Source organism: Protopterus annectens, chromosome 7.part0, assembly GCF_019279795.1.
Source record: "Protopterus annectens isolate FY-2018-M chromosome 7.part0, PAN1.0, whole genome shotgun sequence".
Lineage (NCBI taxonomy): Eukaryota > Metazoa > Chordata > Ceratodontiformes > Protopteridae > Protopterus > Protopterus annectens.
Genome location: NC_056739.1, coordinates 175,081,818 through 175,106,097, shown reverse-complemented (window position 1 = coordinate 175,106,097; position 24,280 = coordinate 175,081,818). Strand labels below are relative to the sequence as shown.

At 42.0% G+C, this 24,280-nt stretch overlaps 1 protein-coding gene across 2 annotated transcripts in view; it reads right to left on the bottom strand.

The window, feature by feature from the left end:
* DRAM2 (DNA damage regulated autophagy modulator 2) overlaps positions 1 to 24,280 on the bottom strand; it is a 337,805-nt gene that overhangs the window by 56,449 nt on the left and 257,076 nt on the right. For both annotated transcript variants that reach the window (XM_044076654.1, XM_044076653.1), the window contains exon 6: positions 18,992 to 19,074. In XM_044076654.1, the coding sequence (XP_043932589.1) occupies positions 18,992 to 19,074 (83 nt within the window). The remainder of the gene's footprint in view (positions 1 to 18,991; positions 19,075 to 24,280) is intronic.

The following is a 24,280-nucleotide window of genomic DNA, read 5'->3' as shown; positions in this document are numbered from 1 at the left end:
ATGCTTTTTATTGAAATTAGCTTTGTGGGTCTATCTCTCTGTCCCTCTGTGTCGCTAAGCCAATTTCAATAAAAAGTATTCTAATAATGACAGAAGGACAATATTTAGTCTTTAAGTAAAATATTGCCCCTCTCTCATTAGCAAGACAATACACACACACACTTTTGCACCTCCGTACATAATCTTCTACACACACACACACACACACACACACACACACACACACACACACACACACACACACACACACACACACACACACACACACACACACACACACACACACACACACACACACACACACACCCAGAGCAGGATGCGCTGTACTGAATGGCCTTAAATGAGGAACGCGCACACACACACACACACACACACACACACACACACACACACACACACACACAAACACACACACACACACACACTCTCGCATCTCCCTACATCATTTCCTCTACACGTACACACACTCCCACACGCACACAAAAAAGCACGCACACACACACACACACACACACACACAAACACACACGCACACACATTTTTCTCTTGTATGTAAGTTATTCAGGGGCCTTACATAGATGAGATTATATGTGTTACTGAAATAAGTGTCTAAGTGCATAGTGGAAGAAAGTAGGCTGGAATTTGTAGCATACTTAATATTGTATAATAAAACCAAATTTAACAACTGAGTGACTCAAGGTTCAAGATGAAGGAATACGAGTGCTTAAAGTGGGCATCTTATAAATGAGCATGAGTGTGCAAAGGCAGTAAACAGTCAGTGAATTAAACAATTCTGAAAAGCTAAAGTTCAATTCAGAAGTTAGGCTGCAATCATGCATTTTTAGAGGAGCTGTAACTGCAGAGCATGAGAACTGATGAGTGAACATTGGAGAAACTGCAATATTTCAATCTGCAGTTAAAAAAACACAGTGCTTTTAAATTCAAATGGCTATTTCAGATGAAGGGACGACAGAGGAACAATATTTTACTTAAAGTCTAAAAATAATGACAGAAGGACATATTAATTTAGTCTTTAAGTAAAATATTGTCTGTCTGTCATTCATGAGACAATACACAAATACACACGCACACACACACACACACACACACACACACACACACACACACACACACACACACACACACACACACACACACACACACGCACATACCATAGGTTCATAGATTGGTACTAGGCTATCGGCTCTAGGGTCTATACAAGCCTAGCCATAACAATTCCCTGGCTATTTCTTCCCACAGTATTTACTTCCCTGGACCCCTGTCTAGCAGGGTGACTGACGTGATCCCCAGGGTGAATTTCCTATCTCCCATTCAATCATCAAAGTTCATTTTGAAGAGAGCCAAAGAGGTGCTCTGCTTGACATGTATGGGAAGTCTATTCCAGAGTCTGGGGAGTCTCTGGGTCAGGAACCTATCCTTCCAGCATTGTGATGACAAGGTTTAGATCCCTGGAGCATGTATCTCTGAGGGATTGGGATTTCTTTAAGTGAAGCATGTCCAACAGCTCTGGGTTTGACATTGCCTTGTATGTTAAGCAGAGATCGCCTCTGAGTAGTCTATATGTGACAGAGTATAGGTGGAGTTTTTTTTAGATGGTCAGCATAGGGCATCTGCTTTAGGTCTGTGATTCTTTTAGTGAGGTATTTCTGCAGCCTTTTCAGTTGTTGCAGATGTCTTGAGAGGTATATACCAAACGAGGCATTGTATTCTATAATGGGTCTAATGAGGGAGGAGTACAGTGGGACAATGACCTCCTTTTTTCTGGATGAAAAGCCCTTAGTGATGAGGTGTGCCACATAGAAGGATTTCCTGACTGTTGTGGCGATGTGGCTATCGAAGGTGAGACCACTGTCCACCTGTGTCCCTAAGTCTCATCACACTTTTTGGTGTTTAGTGTACTGCCACCTATGTAGTAATTCACAGGTACATGTTTTTTCCCAAAGAGGATACCTATAGATTTCTTGGCATTGAGCTTGAGCCCATGGCTCTGGCACCAAGCATCTGTTTCTGTAAGACCCTTTTGTAGAATATCCACATCATTTGGGGAGTCCCTTAGTGGTGGCCTGTACTTCAGAGAAGTAGACGCCAAAGAAGAGTGGTCCCAGGACTGAACTCTGAGGTACTCCACTTGTCACTTGTCTGGAGCTGGATCCAGTCAGAATAAAATAGACATATACTCATTAGACCCATTGTAGAGTACAACTCCCCTTTTGGTATGTACCTCACAAGACATCCACAACAACTGAAGATGCCACAGAAATACCTCACAAAGAGGATTACTGTCCTCAAACAGATGCACTACGCATACCATATCATATAAAAAAATTCCAGTTTTACTCCATCGCATATCGCATACTCAGAGGCGATCTCTGCCTAACATACAAAGCTATGTCAAACCCAGAGCAGTTGGACATGTGCCACTTAAAGAAATCCCAATTCCTCCGAGCTACACGCTGTAGGGACCTAAACATTGTCACCACAATAAACAGAACATGCTGGAGGGATAGATTTGGCTGGGCTTGTATGGGCTCTAGGGCCAGTAGCCTAGTACCTACCTATGAACCTACAGACAGGCACTCACACACAGAGACAGACATTCGCATGTACACACACTCACACACACACACACACACACACACACACACACACACACACACACACACACACTCATGCATCTCTGCACATCATCTCCTACACACACCCACACATACACACTCAGTACGGGATGCACTGTACTACAGCCGGGCTTAAACAAGAAATGCTCACACACACACACACACACACACACACACACACACACACACACACACACACACAGAGCAGGAGGCACAGTACTACAACCTGCCTTAAACGTGAAATGCTCACACACACACACACACACACACACACACACACACACACACACACACACACACACACACACACACACACAGACATACACATGCACACTCTCGCATCCCTCTACATCATTTCCTCCACACACGGACACACACACATGCTCCGTCCGAAACACTCATATGTTTACAAATACTGGCCATCCACACAAAGTGAACTAAGATTATTCTACTATTTTACCAGTATCTTTCCTCACTGCCATATCCAGATATTTGGCAATGAAGTTAGTAAGCAGTTTAAGAATTTGAACTTTATTTTGCAGACCCACATTTGATTTTTACTGGTGCTACCTGAGGGGCTCTGAACTAGTCAATTAAGCAGACTGAAAATTCTTAGTCACCTCTGAAATAAGCATTTAATCCAGTTAGTTGATTGAAAAAAGGTACCAAAAGCAGTAATAAAAACTGTAAAAGAAAACTGCTGGAACAAGCAGTTGAGTAAAGATGATTGTGGTCTTCCAACCTTGCTGTGATGATGAAGAAGCAGGTGAGTTTCATACTATAAATGTCCACACACAGGGAAATAATAAGGTCTACTGTGGTAACTGCATTTACATTTCTTTGTTTACCAGATATTGTAGTAGGTACACAAACATTGAAATAACCAATACCTACAAAAAAGAAAGACGTTTTTCTTTAAGATAGTAACGTCATGCCAGAGACTGTCAGATAGCATACTAGGTTTCTTGGTCACATTTGCATTTGACCCTTAGAATGAAATCAAGTAATCTGACCAGTAGTAATAGGTTTTGAATTATTTGGATCCTGTATATGCAGCTTATACAAATGGCTGATACACTCAGAATCTAATATGGCACCTACATCGTTTTGCTTTAAGGTAGAAGATATTTCATAAGGAGTTACTCTACAAAACAGTTACATTTACATACAACTCTTAGCTAAAAGGAAGAAAGTTTCCTGATATATATGGACAATATTTTACTTAAAGATTAAAAAGTGAAAAATAAAAATACAAAAAAAGATTTTTTTAATAAAGAATGCTTTTATTGAGTCTCTCTAAAAAGTGAAATATAAGTAAGACAGGTAAAAACTTTGTAAAAAAAACACAGACAAGCTGATTTCAGACAAGCATTCGAGACTGATTTTGCTGAGTACTGCTCCTGCTAACTCATTACCAGAATCAGAAAAAACAACTTCAAATGCTTTTCTGCAATCAGCTTGTCTGTCTTTCTTTTGCAAAGTTTTCACTCTTCTTCCTTATTTTTCATTTTTTTACAATAAAAAGCATTCTTTATTTTAAAAAAATCTTTTTTATATACTTTTATTTTTAAATGTGAAGCTGCTGCCATTTTATGATCCTGTGAAAATCAATTGTTTACATAGAGCATGGAACAATACTCTGGATGACCCTATGTCAAGCACTCATCTTTAACAAGGATATTATAAAATATCTGTGCTGCCCACTGATCAATCTTTCATACAGAAAATTTCTGCATTTTATAGGTAGCATGCAGCTAAAGCATTCTGTGTAGTTGTAAAAGCAGATCTATTGTCTAGCAGCCAGTAATTGCTGCACAGAAACAGAAATAAATTGTGTTTTTTACAATTTCTGAATGCTGTTGATGGAGCATAATTCACCTTTATATGAGCATTGCTGTTCTTTTTAATCTCCACTACAGCTTGTGGACTGTGTCACTGAATCATGTGAAAAAAGTAGCTCTGCCGACATCTTATAGGTTCATAGGTGTTTACAAGGCTAACGACCACAAGGGCCTTTTTAAGCCTAGCCATGCATCCCAAATCTCTGACAAGTTCTGATACCCTTAATTTGTATAGGCAGGGGTTTGGGAGATGAAACATTTACAAGCAGGGACCTGGGAGATGAAACGTTTACAAGCAGGACCTGGGAGATGAAACATTTACAAGCAGGGACCTGGAAGATGAAACATTTACAAGCAGGGGCCTGGAAGATGAAACGTTTACAAGCAGGGACCTGGGAGATGAAACGTTTACAGGTTGCTTGTGTCCATTAGAGACATAGGTGTCATGCCAGGGATGAATTTCCTGTTCCCCATCCAATTGTCCAAGTTGCACTTGAACTGGGTTATGGAGGAACTCTGCTTCACATGCATGTGGAGCCTGTTCCATAGACAGGGTGGTCTCTGGGATACATACCTCTCTCCAGCAAGTCCTATTTATATCACAGGCAAGATTTAAGTCTTTAGAATGGGTAAGTCTAGTGCTGCTTGTTTTGTTGATATGCAGGAGGTCCATCAGAGTGGGATCAAACAATGACCTGTATGCCAGGCATAGATCTCCCTTCAAAAGCCTGTATTCTGTCTCCAGGCTTTTGAAGGGAGATCTATGCCAGGCATAGATCTCCCTTCAAAAGCCTGGAGACAGAATACAGGGATAGGGCCTTGAGGTGGTCTGCATAGGACATTTTACTTACGCCCTGTATTCTTTTAGTGAAGAACCTCTGTGGACATTCCAACTGTTGGATATGCCTGGTTAGGTACATACCAAATGGGACATTGTACTCAATGACAGGTCTGATGGATGCCGAATACAGTGGGACAATGACTTCCTTGGACTTAGATGCCATAGCTTTGTTTATAAGTTGTGCAACATAGAATGATTTTCTCACTACTGTAGACATGTGATGGTCAAAGGTGGCTGGATTACTATCCATGTGTATCCCTAAATCCCTGACTACTGGATCAACTCTCAGGGCTGTGTTGTCAATATGATAGTTACCAGGGGTGGATGACTTCCCAATGGATACTATTATTCATTTCCTGGCATTTAGTTTTAGTCCATGATTCTGACACCAGTTGTTTGTCTGTGTCAGCCCCTCTTGGAGAACATTTGTGTCAGTGTGGGATTTGACAGCTCCTAATTTGCAATCATCTGCAAATTTAGTCAGCCAGAGAACACTGACATTGGCCTTGACTTCAGAGAAGTAAATGTCAAAAAGGAGCAGTCCCAATGACTGATTCTTGAAGGACTCCACTTGTGACTGGCCTTTTTGTAGAGGTGGACTCACCAATTCTAACTTCCTGGGTCCTGTCTGTGAGCCAGTTGGCTATCCACCGGGTGACATACGAGTTTGTACCTAACCTCTTGAGTTTGTCAGCAATGCCCAAGTGGGGTATTGTGTCAAATACCTTGGCCAGGGTAAGGTAGGCAGTGCAAACCATTTTTTCCTCATCCATTGCTTTGGTTACCATTGTAATAAATTCCATCAGGTTGAGTAGGCATGATCTGCCCTTGACAAAAACCAAACTGGGTTAGGTCCACTGTCCGGAGGTTTACTGCATCTCTGCTGATCATTTCCATGATAAGTCTTTCCATGGCTTTACATATAAGACTAGTGAGACTTATAGGTCTGTAGTTTCCAGGGTCTGTAGATGGCCTATCCTTGTGCTGAGGGATGACTGTTGCTGTTCTCCATTCATGAAGGATGAAGTCTGTCTGGAGGCTATAGTTAAACAGTTATTCCATAGGCCCTGATAAGTAATGTTTCATGCTATTTAGAAGGCATCCTGGGATATTGTCTTTGCCCATTGATGCAGTGTTCTTGGTCATGGGGAGGGCATTAAGGACCTGTTCCTTAGTGATAGCAGGAGGAATCATATTTGATGGTATTTCCTGAGGGAAGGTTGAGGGGGAGAGAGGGGTAAAGTTGGAGCTGAATTTCTCAACCAGGAGGTTTGCTATATCTTCTGGCTCAGTATAGATGTGTAATGCCTTTGAGGTTGCAAACATAGCTAAATAATGCTTTGTGGTTGTTCTTGGCCTGGGAGGCTAAACTTACCTCACATTTGGCTTTTTGTAGACTTTATTTGTCCTCTGAGTTGTTTGTTTAGTTTGATGATAGTTTTTCTCTCCTGCTGGGTGCTGCACCTCCTAATTTTTGCCATAATTTTCGTCCTTCTGTTATACACGTTTATATTACTTCATCAAAGTACACCATCGCGTGACACCATGTTATAAAATGTCAGCTACAGAAGCCCAATCATCTCTCATTGCCTTATATATTGTAACCAAACACAACATGCCCGCGAATCAAGAAATAATATAGAACTATGACTCTACAGTGTTGGGACCTGGACTGAAACATTACAGTCTTTTGACAAGTAACAGACTTTACAATTTCATTAAATGTGGGCCTTCCCTCCACTAAAACTAACATCATAGCCCGTTTTATGCACCTGTAATACCCCTGGCTGCAAAGCCACCCACACTCATCCTTGATTATGTGGGGGGGTCCTACAAAAGCTGATGCTGGTTGGGGAAAATGAGGACAAAAAAAATATTAATTTTCTAATTACATACTTTATCAAAAGCAGGGCAGGGTTGTTCTATAAGCCTGTTAGGATAAAGCTAGTAATCAGTGACCAAACATGAGCTATCTAAGCACTAGTGGTCAGCAGTACAGAGTGACCAATCCCAGTGCTCACCTTGGGTTTCAAGAAGAGCTGATGCTTCCGATCTTCAGGGATGATTTTCTCATTCAGGGATTTTAATCATTACTGCCAGGACACCAGATACTATAACTCTCAACTGCTTTGCTCAAGAAATCTGAGCAAATCCAAAACTAATTGTAGAATAAAGGCTCAAAATCAGGAAAACTTTTTAAATATTACTCTCATTCTCTTAAAAATTAATAGACTAACACATTTTGCAACAACATGTATTTTTGGACAATAAGTATGAAACTCTGATGTATGGATTTATTGACTGTCTGAAATCCTAAACAATTTACCAACAAATTAAACTTTTTTTACGAGGGACAAAGCAAAATTATGAGACAAATCAAGGACATTCTGTGAAATCAAAGACAATGACAGGTTCACAGGTATGTATTTATCGATGAGGTAAATAAAATGGATCTACCCCTGCTGTTGTTTGAAGACAGTCTCCAATCTGGTGTGGCACTACCAGTGTTGCACAATGTATTGCTATTTGCTGAAATTAGTGCAAAACTAGTATGGCTATACTGTGTGTGTGTGTGTGTGTGTGTGTGTGTGTGTGTGTGTGTGTGTGTGTGTGTGTGTGTGTGTGTGTGTGTGTGTGTGTGTGTGAGTTGGAGTGTAAGAAAGCAAAATATCATCACCACTACTGTTATGCTTGTTGTGACGCCCGTGCACTGGCCCAGTAATCAAGGAGCCTCAGTCCTCACCGCTAACACCAGTGAGGGGTGTCCACACTGGGAGAATGACAGTATACACACAGTAAATACAATTTCTCTTAAGAGCACACAGAGATCACAGTCAGTCTGTGGCTGGTTTCTCCCTTTCTCTCCAGATCCCCCACTGGCACAGCTATAGGGTACAGATCTCAGCCTAGTGGTCAAGCCAAAACCTCCAGCACCCTCTCTGTCTAATCAGTTATTCGTGTCCCTGCCCAAATAGCTGACACACACACACCTTGGGCAGGGATATGAAGCACTGGTTGGACAGAGAGGGTGCTGGAGGTTTTGGCTTGACCACTAGGCTGAGATCTGCACCCTATAGCCGTGCCAGTGGGGAGTCTTATTGGGGATCTGCAGAGAAAGGGAGGAAACCAGCCCCAGCCTGACTGTGATCTCTGCATGCTCTTGTACTTTACTGTGTGTGTACTGTTATCCTCCCAATGTGGGTACCCCTAACTGGTATTAGTGGTGAGGATTGAGGCTTCTTCATTACTGGGTCACTGCACAGGTGTCACATATTAACTGTTTGGCAGTAGTGGGACATCCACATCTAATATTAATTGTTTGATTGTAGTGAGTTAGCCACATCACATACTAATTGGCTTGCAGTGGTGTGGACACTTAATTCCTGTAGCTTGTGTACAGTGATCATTGAAGGTGATTTTGTACTCTAAATCAACCATGCAGTCAGTCAACATTCAGAGTTCAGATCACAATTCTTTTATTCGTTTGTTAGAGCTTAGTTAGTCACGGAAGCAGACAAACATGTCAGCAGAGGAGTACGACAAGCTGACAAGGAGCCAGTTGGCTGAGATGTGCCAGGCTAAAGGACTGGTGCATGGAAACCTGACTAAGGCAGACATGATTGCAGCTTTGGTCACAGCTGCATCTGAAAATAGCAAGCAGGAGGATGATCAGACAGGCCGTGGAGATGTACAACACTCAGGGAATGGACAGCTCAGCCTTTTTGCAGTGGACTTAAAAATCCATCTGGAGCTAAAGAGACTTGAGTTGGAGGCCAGGCGTTTGGAAATAGAACCTGAAGAGAAGAAGAGGCAGAGGTAACATGAAAAGGAGATGCTGACTCTTCGCAAGAGTTATGGAGGTAATGGGGAAGAGAGTAACCGGACCCCAGAAGCACAAAAGGTCAGCAAATTTCTTCCAGATTTTACAGAGGGGGATAATTTTGATAGTTTCATTCATGTTTGAGAGGGTATGTAAACAGTATGATGTTGACCAAAGGCTCTGGGTATGGTTCCTGACCACCTTACTCCATGATAAAGTTGTAACTGTACTGTCTAAGGTATCTGATCGTGAATTTATTTTAAATTATAGTGCTGTTAAGAATTGTTTGCTAGAATATTTTAAGCTAACACCTGAAGATAATAAGAAAAAGTTTTGTGAGAATAGACGCAAGACAGATGAAAATGTGCGTGAATATGTTGCTGAACTGAGTACTTATTTTCATAGGTGGGGTGAGTGGATGTCAGGTCACCACTTTTGAAGGGCTGGCAGACCTTTTGGTGAGGGAACAAGCCCTTAGCACTTTGAGGACATGAGGATCTGGTTAGCTAATAGACAATATATTACTGCAGATGAGTTGGAGAAGAGGGGAGACCTATACCTAGCAATGAGGGCATCACTGCACAGGAAAGGGACACCCAGTGCTGCTCATGTGTCTAAGGGAACCCATGGTGGGCAGCCCAGACTGCCCCAACAGAATCTGCCAGTAGCAGGGGAAGCTACTAGTCCAGGTACACATCTAGGACCTAGGGTTAAATGTTTCAAATGCAACCAGTGGGGCCATGTGACATATAGATGTCCATGGAGGCAAGGTGGGGAACAAAAGGTAAGGGGGCCAGTAAGTGGGAAGGACAAAATGCCAATAGTGGGTTGTCTTGAGACAACAAGGGTACCAAACTACCACAAGAGATTATATCCTATCATAGTGAATGGCAAAGAGACCATGGCTAAGAGAGACACAGACACTGACATAACCATTGTGAAGCCTGCAATAGTTACAGAGGAGCACTACTTGCCTGGGCAGTCTACTCCAGTCAAAGTTTTAAGTGGGACCCCACTCCAAATACCTTGGCTAGGGTTTACCTTCATTGGGAGGGTGGAAACAGAAGCCAGCAAGTAGGTGTGTTTATCCCTGCAGATGTCCTCATAGGGAAAGATTTTGATAATGCAGTACCATGTGCTCATTCAGTTACATGCAGTCAGGCTTGGAGACAAGCATGTGGGTCTGGTAGCCTGGGGGAAACCCAGTCAGACCACATACAAGGCCATGTCAAACCCAGATTTGATGAACATGCTTCACCTCAAAAAATCTAGATCCCTCAGAACTACAAGGGCGGGAGACTTAAACCTTGACACGGTTATTAATAGGACGTGCTGGAGGGACAGATTCATCACCCAAAGACTCCCTATGCTGTGGAACAAAATCCCGGTACATGTGAGGCAGAGCACCTCGCTGGCCATGTTCAAGAGAAATCTTGACCAATGGATGGGAGATCGCAGATATACCCCAGGGATTACCTCAGTGTCTCTGCTTGACAGAGGCACATCAAAACAATGGGCATAGTTTTCTTCAAACTAAAGGGGTGGCGAAAGCCACAAAAACTCTGGGCTAGGCTTATAAATGCCCTTGGGCAGATAGCCTAGTATGAACCTATGAACCTATGAACCAATACTTGCAGCCAGGACTGGTGAGGTAGATACTTCAGGGAGGGAGCTACACTGTAGCAGTGATACTGAAGGTAAGCAACAACTGCTTGTTGGTACTGATGGTCCCTTGGACAGAGTGACTGCAAGGGCTGAGGTGAGGTGAGTTTTAGTACCCAGGCTGACAGTGAGGTCCCACTGTCAGAGGATGCCAGACTTACTGTAGAAGGGGAAGGAAGGTTTACAAAGAGAGTTGAGACTGGCTCAGCTCTCAGACCCTACATTACAAGGCCTGAGGCAGGTAGCTAATGAAGTACCTGATTCTCAAGGAAAGGGGGAATCTGTGTACTGGGACAAAGGGATACTGTATAGAGAGTGGACCCCTGAGGGAGGGCTAGAGGGTGAGAGGATACAGCAGTTGGTAGTGCCTAGAGCCTACCGTTTGGCAATTCTAGCCATAGCCCATGATATTCCCTTTGCAAGTCATATGGGCATAAAACATACAAAGAGACGTATTATGCAGAACTTCTATTGGCCTGAAATTTCCAGAGATGCAACAGGGTACTGAAGGACCTGTGAGCAGTGCCAAATGTTAGGCAAGGCAGGAGACAAGGTGAAAGCTCCTTTGATGCCTTTGCCTGTAATTGAGGAGCCATTTCAAAGGGTAGCTATGGATATTACGGGGCCTCTGAGTACCCCAAGTTCCACAGGGAAAAATTATATCCTAGTGGTAGTAGCTTATGCTACAAGATACCCTGAGGCAGTGGCTTTGTTCTCCACTGAGGCAGAAAAGGTGGCAAATGCTTTGTTAGAGATTTTCAACAGGGTAGGTTTCCCAAAGGAAATACTGATCGACAGGGGTGCCAATTTCATGTCAGACCTACTGGCTTGTCTGTGGAAGTATTGTGGACTGAAGCACCTAAAGACCACCCCCTACCATCACCAGTCTGATGGTCTTGTTGAGAGGTTAAACACTACACCAGTTTAAGAAGGAGTGGGACAAATATTTGCACAATCTGTTGTTTACTTACAGAGTGGGTCCCCGGGAATCCACAAGTTTTTCACCCTTTGAGATGCTGTATGGGCATAGGGTGAGAGGGCCTATAGATTTAATTTGAGATGAGTGGGAAGGTGAGTGTGAATCCCACAAGGAGTCTGTTGTGGCATATGTCCTAAACCTTGGGACAAGGCTCAGGGAACTCATGGACTTGGCCCAAGAGAACCTGGCAGAAGCCCAACAGCAGGAAAAGGTCTGGTATGACAGGAATGTTTGAGGTAGAGTATATGCTGTAGGGCAGCAGGTAATGGTTCTCATTCCTGTCAGACACAACAAGCTGCAAGCAGCCTGGAAGGGACCCAATAAGTTGGTAAGTAAGGTCAGTGATGTTAACTACATGGTAGAACTGCTAGGCAGGAGGCAGGAGCACAAACTGTACCATGTTAACATGATAAAACCTTGCCATGACAGGGAGGCCCTTGTGCTGAGTATTTGCAGTGGATTGCAGGAGGAGTCTGAGGAAGATCTGGTGACTGATCTCCTCAGTGAGGCTCGGACTGACACCTCAGTGGAAGGGGTAGCAATGTCCCAGCAGTTATCTCCTACCCAGGTTAGAGAAATCCAAGCAGTGTTACAGGAGTTTGGTGACATTTTCACTGGGAAATCAGGATGCACCTACCTGGTACAGCACCAGGTGGATACAGGACCTGAAAGGCCTATTAGGCAGGCCCCTTATAGGGTGCCTGAGACAGTCAAACAGACTCTGAGGGAAGAGATACAGGAAATGTTGTAGCTAGGGGTAATTCAAGGGTCCAACAGTCCCTGGGCCTCCCCAGTGGTGCTGGTGCCAAAGAAGGATGGCAGCATCAAGTTCTGTGTGGACTACAGGAAATTAAATAGTCACTTAGAGTCAGATGCGTACTCCATGCCTAGGACAGATGAAGCCCTAAAGCAGCTGGGTGGGGCTAAGTATCTTACCACCATTGATCTTACCAAGGGTTACTGGCAGGTGCTCTTGACTCCCATTGCTAGACAGAGGTCAGCTTATGTGATCCTTTTGGCTTTTATGGGTTCACAAAGATGCATTTTGGGATGAAAAATGCCCCAGTGACTTTCCAGAGGCTGGAAGATCATATCCTAGCAGGACGGTTTGCCCTTGCTTACCTAGATGATATTGCCATCTACAGCTATTCCTCGCAAGAGCACGTTCAGCATGTCAGGGAGGTGCTGGGCAGACTATAGAGGGCAGGGTTGACCATTAAGCCCAGCAAATGTCAGGTGGGTATGGCAGAGGTCTCCTACCTGGGACATAAGAGTGGGGAGTAGTAACAGCAGGCCAGAACTGGTCAAAGTGGAAGCCATTCAGGCATGGTCTGCACCTGTTAAAAAGCAGGTGAGGGCATTCTTAGGGACAGCAGGGTACTACAGAAAGTTGGTACCCAGTTATAATACCATAGTCGCTCCTCTCACAGACCTGACAAGAAAAAACAAGCCAGATAAGGTAGTGTGGACCACAACATGTGAGCAGGCATTCCAGAAGCTAAAAGAAGTTTTGGGAGGACCCTCTGTGTTAGCCAGTCCAGATTACAGCAAATAATTTATTGTGCAGGTGGATGCTTTGAACCATGGGGTGGGGGCTGTACTTAGCCAGATTTCTTCAGTGGGAGAAGAGCACCCAGTGGTTTATTTCAGTCGTAGGCTCCAACCCAGGGAGGAATGCTATGCAGCTGTAGAAAAGGAATGTCTAGCCATAGTGTGGGCACTGCAGAAACTTCAGCCTTATTTGTATGGAAGGAAATTCACTGTAGTTACAGATCATAGTCCCCTTAACATGGTTACATTGAGCCAGCCAACAAAATGCCAAGTTGCTAGGATGGAGCCTAGGGTTGCAAGCATATGATATGTCAGTGCAGCACCGCAGTGGGATTAGTAATGCCAATGCAGATGGGCTCTCAAGACAGAAAATGGGGTAAGGTATACCCAGATAGACTGAACCCTCTCAAGCAACGTTTCTCAATGGACACTTAAGAAACTAGCTTGAGTTCTCGGGGGGGGGGGACTGAGGGGCTGCCAGCCCAGCCAGATAGAATTTTTAGATAATTTTGTCATTGTAAATATTAATATAATCTACAGGCTTGTTTTACAAATGTAAAGAGAACTAAATATTATGATTAAACTATATGTTGTACTGAGCTTAAAAATGTAACCACAGTGCACATTGCTGGAAGAAAGCTGTTAAGTAAAGAATTTTACAACTGTGTTTGATCTCAAGCTCGGAGACATAATGTCTGGGCTGGGAACTTCTTTCTATTGTCTTAAGACATAGATAATTACTGGGTTTCACGTGTAAAAGTGTCCTTTATTGCTGTGGTTTCCTGACAGGTGCAGCTTAGAAACAAATGTAAATTTTGAGTTTCTGTTAGCCTGGGAACTAAGGGAGAAGTGCTAAAAAATTATGTAATCTGAGATGAGTCAGCAGTACTATGTATTATCAATTTAATATTTTCTCAGCGAGAAAGAGCATTTTGTATCTTGTCTTGGATCTAGTAAGAACATCCATTCACCAGCACTTGCTTTCTCTGCGTGTAAGTAGCATTTAGAACAGTGATTTCCCTTGGAGTTAGATAGGAATTTAGCCAGATTAGTCTAGCTGTTTTCTATATTTATGTGAGACTATCCTAAAATATTGTTTTAAAGTATTTCCTGTGATTTCTGAACTTTGTAATGACATTGTGTTGAATTGATGAGTATTGTCTTGCGTTTTTATTATTTATTATTAAATATTTTAAACCTTTCCAATGTTGCTGTTTTGTGTAGAGATAATTTAAGCTCTTATAGTACTTTGCATGTCACGGTGGTGCAGCAGTTAGAGTTGCCGCCTCACAGCAAGAGGTTCTCCATTTCAATCCTCAGCTGAGGTGCCTTCTGTGCGGAGTCTGCATGTCCTCCCTGTGGTCACATGGATTTCCTCTGGGTGCTCCGGTTTCCTCCCACATCACAAAGACATGGTGTAGGTGGATTGGGCACTCTAAATTGGCCCTAGGTGTGATTGCATGCATGTGTGCACCTTCTGTGGAATGCTGGGCACTGGGCTGGCAACTCAACAATGTCAAACTCCACTGCCAATCATGAGTTGGCAGGTGATCTGCTATGGTGACCCCAAACTGGGAAAAGCCAAAAAAAAAAAAAGAAGAAGAAGAGTACTTTGCATGTATTTGGTGATACTGTACAAAGCCACTCCAATAGCCTTGTTGTTCGTCACACTTACTAATTGGATAATAATAATATTGCACAGTAAAATTGTACACCCTTTGGTAAAGGCCTTATTAGAAGCTGATAAATAGTGATTGGTTGCAGTTGGTACTACCTTATAGTCTGGAGAGAAGGGGGCATAGCTGGAGAACCTGTGCCAACCTTTCCCAGGAGTGTCTGTGTGTTTGTATATAACTCATATTTCAAAGTGTGCATGTGTCAGCTACTTGGGCAGGGACACGAAGCACTGGTTGGACTGAAAGGATGCTGGAGGTTTTGGCTTGACCACTGGGCTGAGATATGTAACCTATAGCTGTGGCAGTGGGGAGTCTTACTGGGGATCTGGAGAGAAAGGGAGAAACTAGCCCCAGACTGACTCTGATCTCTGTGTGCTCTTAAGGGAAATTGTACTTTACTATGTGTGTACTTGTTATCCTCCCAGTGTGGATGCCCCTCACTGGTGTTAGTAGTGAGGATTGAGACTCCTTGATTATTGGGCCAGTGCATGGGTGTCACACTTGTGTGTGGGGGGGTGAGGTTGCAGTGTATTTAAGCATAATAAGCTGGCCATAGTTTATTTCACTTACCATCACAAACATAGACCTTACACAAGACAGGTGGCTGTATTTGGTGGTTTTGGAGGAAGAAAATGTGTGTGAAAACAGCTGTTCACTGCCACTGTGGTGTAGTAAGTAGCATTATCATTTCACAGTGCTTTGCTCTAGGTGCGTGCGTGTGTGTGTGTGTGTGTGTGTGTGTGTGTGTGTGTGTGTGTGTGTGTGTGTGTGTGTGTGTGTCTGTATACTCTGCATGCCTTCGCTGTCTGTGCATGCGCCTGTCCAAGTTTTCTGGCTAACCCCAGAACCTGAAAAACATGCAGCCAGTAAAATAGAATTCCTCCAATTTCCCTGATGGGAACATGCAAAGTAAACATGCAACATGTGTGTGTCTGCTTGCACTCACGTGCATGAATGCGTGTGTGAATTTAAAAGATATCACAGAATATATAAATGGATTTTGACCTGGACTTATTGGTGGCCACTGCCCTCAGCTGCACCCATTCTAAAACCGCCCTGCTCAGAGGTGTCTACATAAGGTCGCTTTAGGTTGTGTGGGGCACTGGTGATGATGAGGTCATTACATCTTTACTTTTCGTCACAATCAAACCTGGCATGCACAGGAGGTCATTATAGCTTCTGCTGGGGATGGGGAGAATGCAGTCATAGTTTCTTTTACTTTTATCACAGAATTCAGAGGCATAGCCTGCCTCTGGCATAGGCTAACTAGGCAGCTGCCTAGAGCGCCGCTGCAGCAGGGGCACTTTTCCAGTATTTATATTTATTTTGTTGCAATAAAGAAATGTTTTTTTTAATGTGTAGTCTGGATGGTGTAGGTAGACCAGGATGGAGGCACTGGGTGGTACGGGTGGGGATGGTGGTGCTGTGGAGCCTTTTTGCCTAGGGCACCAGTTGAACAAAGGCCGGTCCTGCTCAGATCTGTACAAAGAAGGTTACTATAACTTGTGTGGGGGCAGTGCACTGTGTAAGAGGAAGAAAATATAATTTGTTACTGTAATCATTACTTTTTTCACTTTCCCTACAATCACACATCAGCTATGCTTAGAAATGGCTGCATTTGGGGAGGTAAGGGTGATAAGTGAGGAGGTATGCTATGTATAAGCATGACAGTAATTACTTGAAATAGATGACTGTGGCCATTTGAACCTCTGCTTTTATCCCACTCTAACTCCAGAGAGATGCACAGGCAGTATTTTTTTGGAGGAGTTAGGGCAGGCAGTCACTATTCTCAGATATGATTCAAGTATCTTCACAACAACTGTCCTTTTAGTTTATTGTGATCTACTACTTTACCAACTGTGAATATTAAGCCTGGGATATAATTTATGTCTTCCTTGAAAGAAAAAAAATAAGGCTAAATTTCTTTTCCTACTTATAACTTTTTGTTCAGACCACCACTGGATTAAAAGGTTGGGAAAATGTTCTAAAATGCATTGAAGAGCATCATTAGCCCTATGGCTTCTGAGGATCCTGGCTAACAGAGTTATTTCTTAAATAGTTACTGCTGTGCTGTCTTGGTCAGGAAAGGTATATTAAAAGTATGCAAGAAAGCTAGAGTTGAACAGCAATACTGAATTTCTTTCCATAATAAAAATTTCTGTTCAAGACATCATTGGATGAAAAGATTGTGTAAAAAAAAAACTTTAAAATGTACTTCAAAGCATACAGAAAGTCATGGCTTATTGTAAAAGATGAGAGTAAGGCAAAATGTGAGAAAAGGAAGAAAAAAGTAATGTGCGTGGTATATACCATTACCTACCATTTATTCTGACACACCAGGCAAAAGTGGTAGAGGTCTACCGTCCCCTATGTGGAAAAAGTCTGTTTATCATAGTGCTCCTCTTTCTGAAAACTCTAACTAGTCATAGCTTCTGAATCTAAGCTTTGGAGACCACGCCAATGAAAACTCTAACTAGTCATAGCCCCTGAATCTAAGATCTGGAGACCACGCCCATGAAAACTCTAACTAGTCATAGCCCTTGAATCTAAGCTCTGGAGACCACGCCTATTAAAACTCTAACTAGTCATAGCCTCTGAATCTAAGCTGTGGAGATCACGCCCATGAAAACTCTAACTAGTCATAGCTTCTGAATCTAAGCTCTGGAGACCACGCCCATGAAAACTCTAACTAGTCATAGCCCCTGAATCTAAGCTCTGGAGACCATGCCCATAAAAACTCTAACTAGTCATAGCCTCTGAATCTAAGCTCTGGAGACCACGCCCATGAAAACTCTAACTAGTCATAGTCCCTGAATCTAAGCTCTGGAGACCATGCCCATGAAAACTCTAACTAGTCATACCCTCTGAATCTATGCTCTGGAGACCACGCCCTTGAAAACTCTAACTAGTCATAGCTTCTGAATCTAAGCTCTGGAGACCATGCCCATGAAAACTCTAACTAGTCATAGCTTCTGAATCTAAGCTCTGGAGAACACGCCCATGAAAACTCTATCTAGGCATAGCCCCTGAATCTAAGCTCTGGAGACCACGCCCATGAAAACTCTAACTAGTCATAGCTTCTGAATCTAAGCTCTGGAGACCACGCCCTTGACAACTCTAACTAGTCATAGCCTCTGAATCTATGCTCTGGAGACCACGCCCATGAAAACTCTATCTAGGCATAGCCCCTGAATCTAAGCTCTGGAGACCACACCCATGAAAACTCTAACTAGTCATAGCTTCTGAATCTAAGCTCTGGAAACCACGCCCTTGAAAACTCTAACTAGTCATAGCTTCTGAATCTAAGATCTGGAGACGACGCCCAAAGCATCTTCCTACTCATTCATCTCCCCAGGAATGTGAACTGCTGACAGACAGATTCCCTCTTTATGGGGCAATGGTTGCATGATTTTCTTAGATGTGTGAGGTATTGTGAGGCTCTGAGCCCATCATGGACTGAATTAAACAGAGCCCCTAACTGTCAGAAATCACTGACTTGCTGATATGAGTATACAAAAGCAGGCACGGGGGGGGGGGGGGGTTGCATAGGTGCTGTGTGTATACAGGCATTAAGATGTTATACAGCACTCAAATTACAAGAAGCAAAGGAAAGGAAAGGAACTTGCAGTCTAACCTAATGGTACAATCTACTCTGTTTGGTTTTACCATAAGCTAAATATATATAAAATGCGATAGTCCTTTGGGTGGTCTAGAACATATAAAAAATGTAGGTGCTATCAATTTATTTCTAGAAAAGTGCAAAATGTATTTCTATAAAAGTCCCACTTTCCAACCCCAGCAGGTAGATACCTGTACCCTATTCCAATCTGATAAGATAGGTAACTGTCCTGCATTACAAACTCAAGAAACAGGTACATGTCTTTTGTTCCAAAGTGCCAGTGACATTCATGCAAGTGGATGAGTGAACCGTAGTGAACAACAGTATTAAATGAAAACAAAATGAATAAAGAAATGAGGAACTCACATTTTCATGGGGGTCCCAGTGTAATTTTTTTGCCATAGTAGATCCCTTGAATATGAAGTGCAGAATTAATGAGGTTACAAACACTGAAGAAAGAGTTAAGGATTCACTGGCTTCTTGCTATGTTAAAATACTTCAATAAATATCAAGGAATCCTCTTGGATTTAATTGTGTAGTTTTGAGACAAAAAGCTGAATTGCACTCATCATTTTTCTTCCTGTTAATAAATATGCATGCTGTCCCCATCTGATAGTCCTTTCTTACCCCCACATCTCCTGGTCATATGCAACCATTAGTGCATGAATTATTAACCTTCAGATTGCCATTAAAAAAAAAGAAACTGGAATCAAGCTGTGCAAACATCTTTGTTATAAACACGTTTAATCTTCTGAAAACCTTACCCAGTGCTCCCCACTTATACACTCAAAGTAGGATAATACAACACTGAGCTGGGAAAGGGCAGTGCAATAACATGGCCATCCAAATAGCGTGAAAATACAGTAATTGCTGGGATAACTAACTCAAAGCTGACAAACATTAAATGTTTTTGCACTTACATGTTTAATACTAACTTTGATACATTAGAGTTTTCTGCAAGTCAAGCACTCATTCACAGTTCTACTACCTAAAACAGCCTTTCTTTCATCTTATCAGCATTATGCACGGTCTCACAGGGAGAGGGAGAGAAAGTGAGTTGTAGGGTGGCATAACAGCATGGTTGTTCATCCTCATAAATGCTCAAAGGGAGCAAGGTAGATCAAAAAAAGTTAAAATAAAAATTAAAAATATATATATTTCTCCTGCCATTGATGTTCCCTCTAACCTGGCATCTTTGGAAGTAGCCCCATCCATTCCTCCCTTCCTGCAAAAATAACGTAACTTGTCTTGTCTTGTGTTTCAGATCCAGCAGGTAAGCACTTGCTTTATGTTCCAGCCTCAGCAGAAAGGTACTTGCCATGTATTCCCATCCTACAATATATACGGGTTCATATCAAGATAATGAATTCCCACATCATCGAACATTAAAACAACAAAAGTGGAACATTGGACATTCAAGATAATGAAACCTCACAAAGCCATATGTCAGAACTTCAAACAGGGCTGGTGAGTAATTGTGCAAGATCACTTCACAGCTGAGTTTGAGGTCATGCCCATTCCTAGCTGTAGTGCGGTCTCAGAAGTAGCATATATAATTAGCAGGAGGTGTGGGTAGTAATCACCCCCCACTCCCGGAACAGATTCTGTTTGTGGGTAGTTTAGTTGTAGAATAATGTCGTGTTATATGGTTTCATTATTTTGAACTTTAAGAGAGAATTTTTCAGTTAACCTACAGTGAATCCCTCAGTGAATAACAGATACAGAAAATATTGAGACTCCCAACTTCATAAAATTTCTGAAATATCTCCAATACCCCTAAAGGATCTCTGATTATTATTATTATTTGTTTTTTGTTTTTTTTTTTGTTTTTTTTGCTATAGGCTCCCTAAGTTTGGCAACAACCCTTCCTAGGTTCTGTTGTCATTGTGTCAAAAGTTTTAGTGCTCTGGGGTTATTATCAAAAACAGTTGCTTAACAGCAACCTTTCTAACTTCCTGCATATTATCCAGATACTCCCTTATTTTCTCTTTAGCACTCTGCAGTAGAGCGTCTTCTTGTTCAGTGAGATTCTCCTTATTTTTTAATACTTTAACCCCTCTGAATAATTATTATTACTTCTTAACCAGATCTCTTTTTCTTTTATTTCTATCTTATTTATAAACTCCACTTTCATTTTATCCAACTTACTAGCTATAACGTCTAGAGAACTTTTATCTTCTGTAGTAACTCCCAGATAATTTCCACTACTCAAACCTTTAATTCCTCTCTTAGTAACAGATAGGTGAGGAAGCACCAGTGTCTCATCTTTACTTTATAACTCTGCATTTTTATCTCAGTAATTACTGGCGCATCATTATGTGTATCAACGTTCTTAATTAAATATACATGTTCCTGTGAAATATGATTTTGGTCTAGTTTAGCCCAGTTATTGTAGCTTGGAGAATAATATGTAAATTCACTCTCAATTCTTGCTACTGAATTCACATCTTTCATACCAAATATTTTTATACATTTCTTTAGAAATCTACCCTCTTTTGCTATATTTTCCCTTTTAAGTTCCCCAAATATATCCTCATTTTTGTGAAGCAAATTCCAGTCCCCACTTATGGGTTATATTCCCTGCTGAAAGTTGATTATTTGTCCTAATTTTTAAGCTTCATAATAGTAGTTTTAGGTGGATTATATACGTCAGCATAATCCTCCTCCTTTGACAGTAGCCCTTTAACACTACAAATCTGCCATTATTATCTTTTATACTCTTCTATCCCTGCTGGAACTCCTCTATCAATATAAGTACTTCTTTTTTCATTTGTCCCTGATACTCTGCAGAATATCCATCCTGAAATCATTTATTTATCAAATTTACATGCTCAGTTCTTTGCAAATGTGTATCCTGTAACACTGTAATTTTCACTCTGCATTTCTTAATATAATTTTTATCTATACTTCTGAGACCATTCACTTTCCAAGATAACACAGAAAGTGCAGCCATTATGACAAGAAGTCACTATTCCCACCTATTTTATATATATATATATATATATATATATATATATATATATATATATATATATATATATATTAATGTTTGGCAACTTAATTATTTATACAGTTTTTTTCTTATCATCAACCTACATCACATTTTACAAGACATTTTGTTTTAAAAAAAACCCTCAAACCCAAAAAACACCCCACCACATCTCCAGAACCTATTAGCTTAATGCAAATGTACATAACTATGTATATTTTCAAATACTGAAGTTTATACCTCTTAATAGGAACAGTTGTGCCATACTGACAGCTGCTAACACAGGCCTTAATTAACCTGAAATCGAAGTTACCCATGCTAAGATGCATATTACTGCCTGTGCTTCTACGTATACTAATTGGTGTCAGTTCTTTGTTTTGCCTTTATCCCCACCCCCATGTAAGAACAACTTGTATGTTTTCAGAAATCATTAACATTTAGCCTTGAAAAACCCAGGGATCTGTCATGTCATTTATTGCCTGTTATCAGCTTGTGTCCATGGAAGCATAAGAGAAAAAAGAAAAATGTAGTCCTCTACTACAACCTGAAAAACAAGCTGAAGCATTTATTGCTAAAGGAAAACTTTTCATTATATTTTGTGTACTCATATTTACTTGTTTTCACTTAAAATGTATTTGATTAAGCCAAGGGTCTTAATCCAGGCATTCACCTATACAAAAGTAAGAGAAAACATATCAGCTCTCTATATATATCTGTACTTTGGCACCCCACCCCTACCTTAGCAAATCAAGATTACAGCTTGTTAACTTAAGCATGCTTTTGTCCAGTTTTTCTTCACTTTTTCACTGTAATGCCTACATTTCTTAACATCAAAAAGAAGAAAGAAAGAGATGAGGAAGAATGGGAAAATGCATCTCTTTACTTTAATAACATTATTACATACAAGAACAGCTAAAAATACTTTGCTATAAAGTATGCAATTTATATTGTGAAAAGTTTTATAGAAATACTGTTAAGAACAGAAATTGTTTACTTACAGTTACCGCTTTCTTTCCTCTTCCCTTCACCTCAAAGTCCTTCCAGACATTAATGACATGAAATGCCTTTCAGTTCCCCACAAGTTTAACAAAGTCAACAAAAGTCTTACTCTTTCCACTTATTTTTAAACAGCCATATTTCACAAATGTGATTGATGCTTTACAGTCTCACATTTATTCACTAATTTCTGTGTTGCTGTTTTCCTTCTTGTTAATCTCCATCTCCCAACTCCTAGGGTTGTCACCTTTTCAGCGGGCCAAAGTGGGGCATGGGGGTGTGGCCAATATGACACTGGCCACTCCTTCTACCATGACATCACCACAGGAACGGTGAAGGAGATGCTGTTATGGGTACGATGGATGGCTGCTGGAGTGGCTAGCTAGCTGGCTAGCTGGCTGCTGGAGTGGCTGGTTGGCTGGCTGCTGGAGTGGCTAGCTGGCTGGCTGCTGGAGTGGCTAGCTGACTGGCTGGCTGGCTGCTGGCATGGCTAGCTGGTTGGTGGGAGTAGCAGCTGGATGGATGAATGACTGGATGGATGGCTGGCTGCTTGAATGGATGGATGGCTGGTTGGATGGATGGATGGAAGGATGGATGGATGGATGGATGGATGGATGGATGGATGAATGGATGGATGGCCGGCTGTCTACATGAATGGATTGCTGGCTGCATGAACGGATGGCTGGCTGGTTGAATGGATGGCTGGCTGGCTGGAAGAATGGCTGGCTGGCTGTATGAAGGGATGCATGGCTGACTGTCTGGCTGCATGAATGGATGGCTGGCTGGCTGATTGGAAGAATGGCTGTAGGAGTGCTTTGTTTTAAGCGCACTGATGAATGGATGGATGGCTGACTGGTTGGCTGCATGAATGGATGGCTGGTTGAATGAATGGATGGATGGCTGGTTGAATGAATGGATGGCTGGCTGGTTGAATGAATGGATGGATGGCTGGCTAGATGAATGGATGGATGGCTGGCTAGCTGGCTGGTTGGAAGAATGGATGGATGGCTGGATGGATGGCTGACTGGATGGCTCGTTAGAAAAAAAAAAATTCTCGTTTTTTTTTTTTTTTTTTTTTTTTTTAGCGGCTGTAGAAGCACTTAAAACAAAGCACTCCTACAGCCGTGATCTTTGCAGGTCTATTCCTGCCCCAATCCCCACCCTTTCATAAATTGCAGCCAATTGCTGCACGAATTACAGCACCCGGACCTAACAGGCAGCAGCTTTGCCTGCAGGTCCGGGTTGGTGATGTAACTGAATTGCCGTGGAAAAGCAAGAAGTAATTGCGGCTTTTCCATGACAATTGAGTGCAATTGAAAAGCATCACTTTTCAAGTCCCACTACTTTCCACAGCGGGCAACGGGATGAGGTAGCTCAACCTGTGAGTGTCCCGCTGACAACGGGATGGGTGGCAACCTTACCAACTCCAGATTCCAGTTCAATTCCATGATACTCCTGATTCTTCTGATCAACTCCTGTGCTTCTCTGTCCCTCAAGCATTTTCCTTTGAAACAGTGAAAAACATGTCATTAGCTGTCTCTCTGTGTGCTTTATTATCAGAAGAATAAGAAACAGAGTCCTCTTCTGCATGATGGTTCACTTTTTTTTGATGGGAAAACATTTGCATTTCCTCCTTAGCTTATTCTGCATTAAAATGACTTTGATCTTCC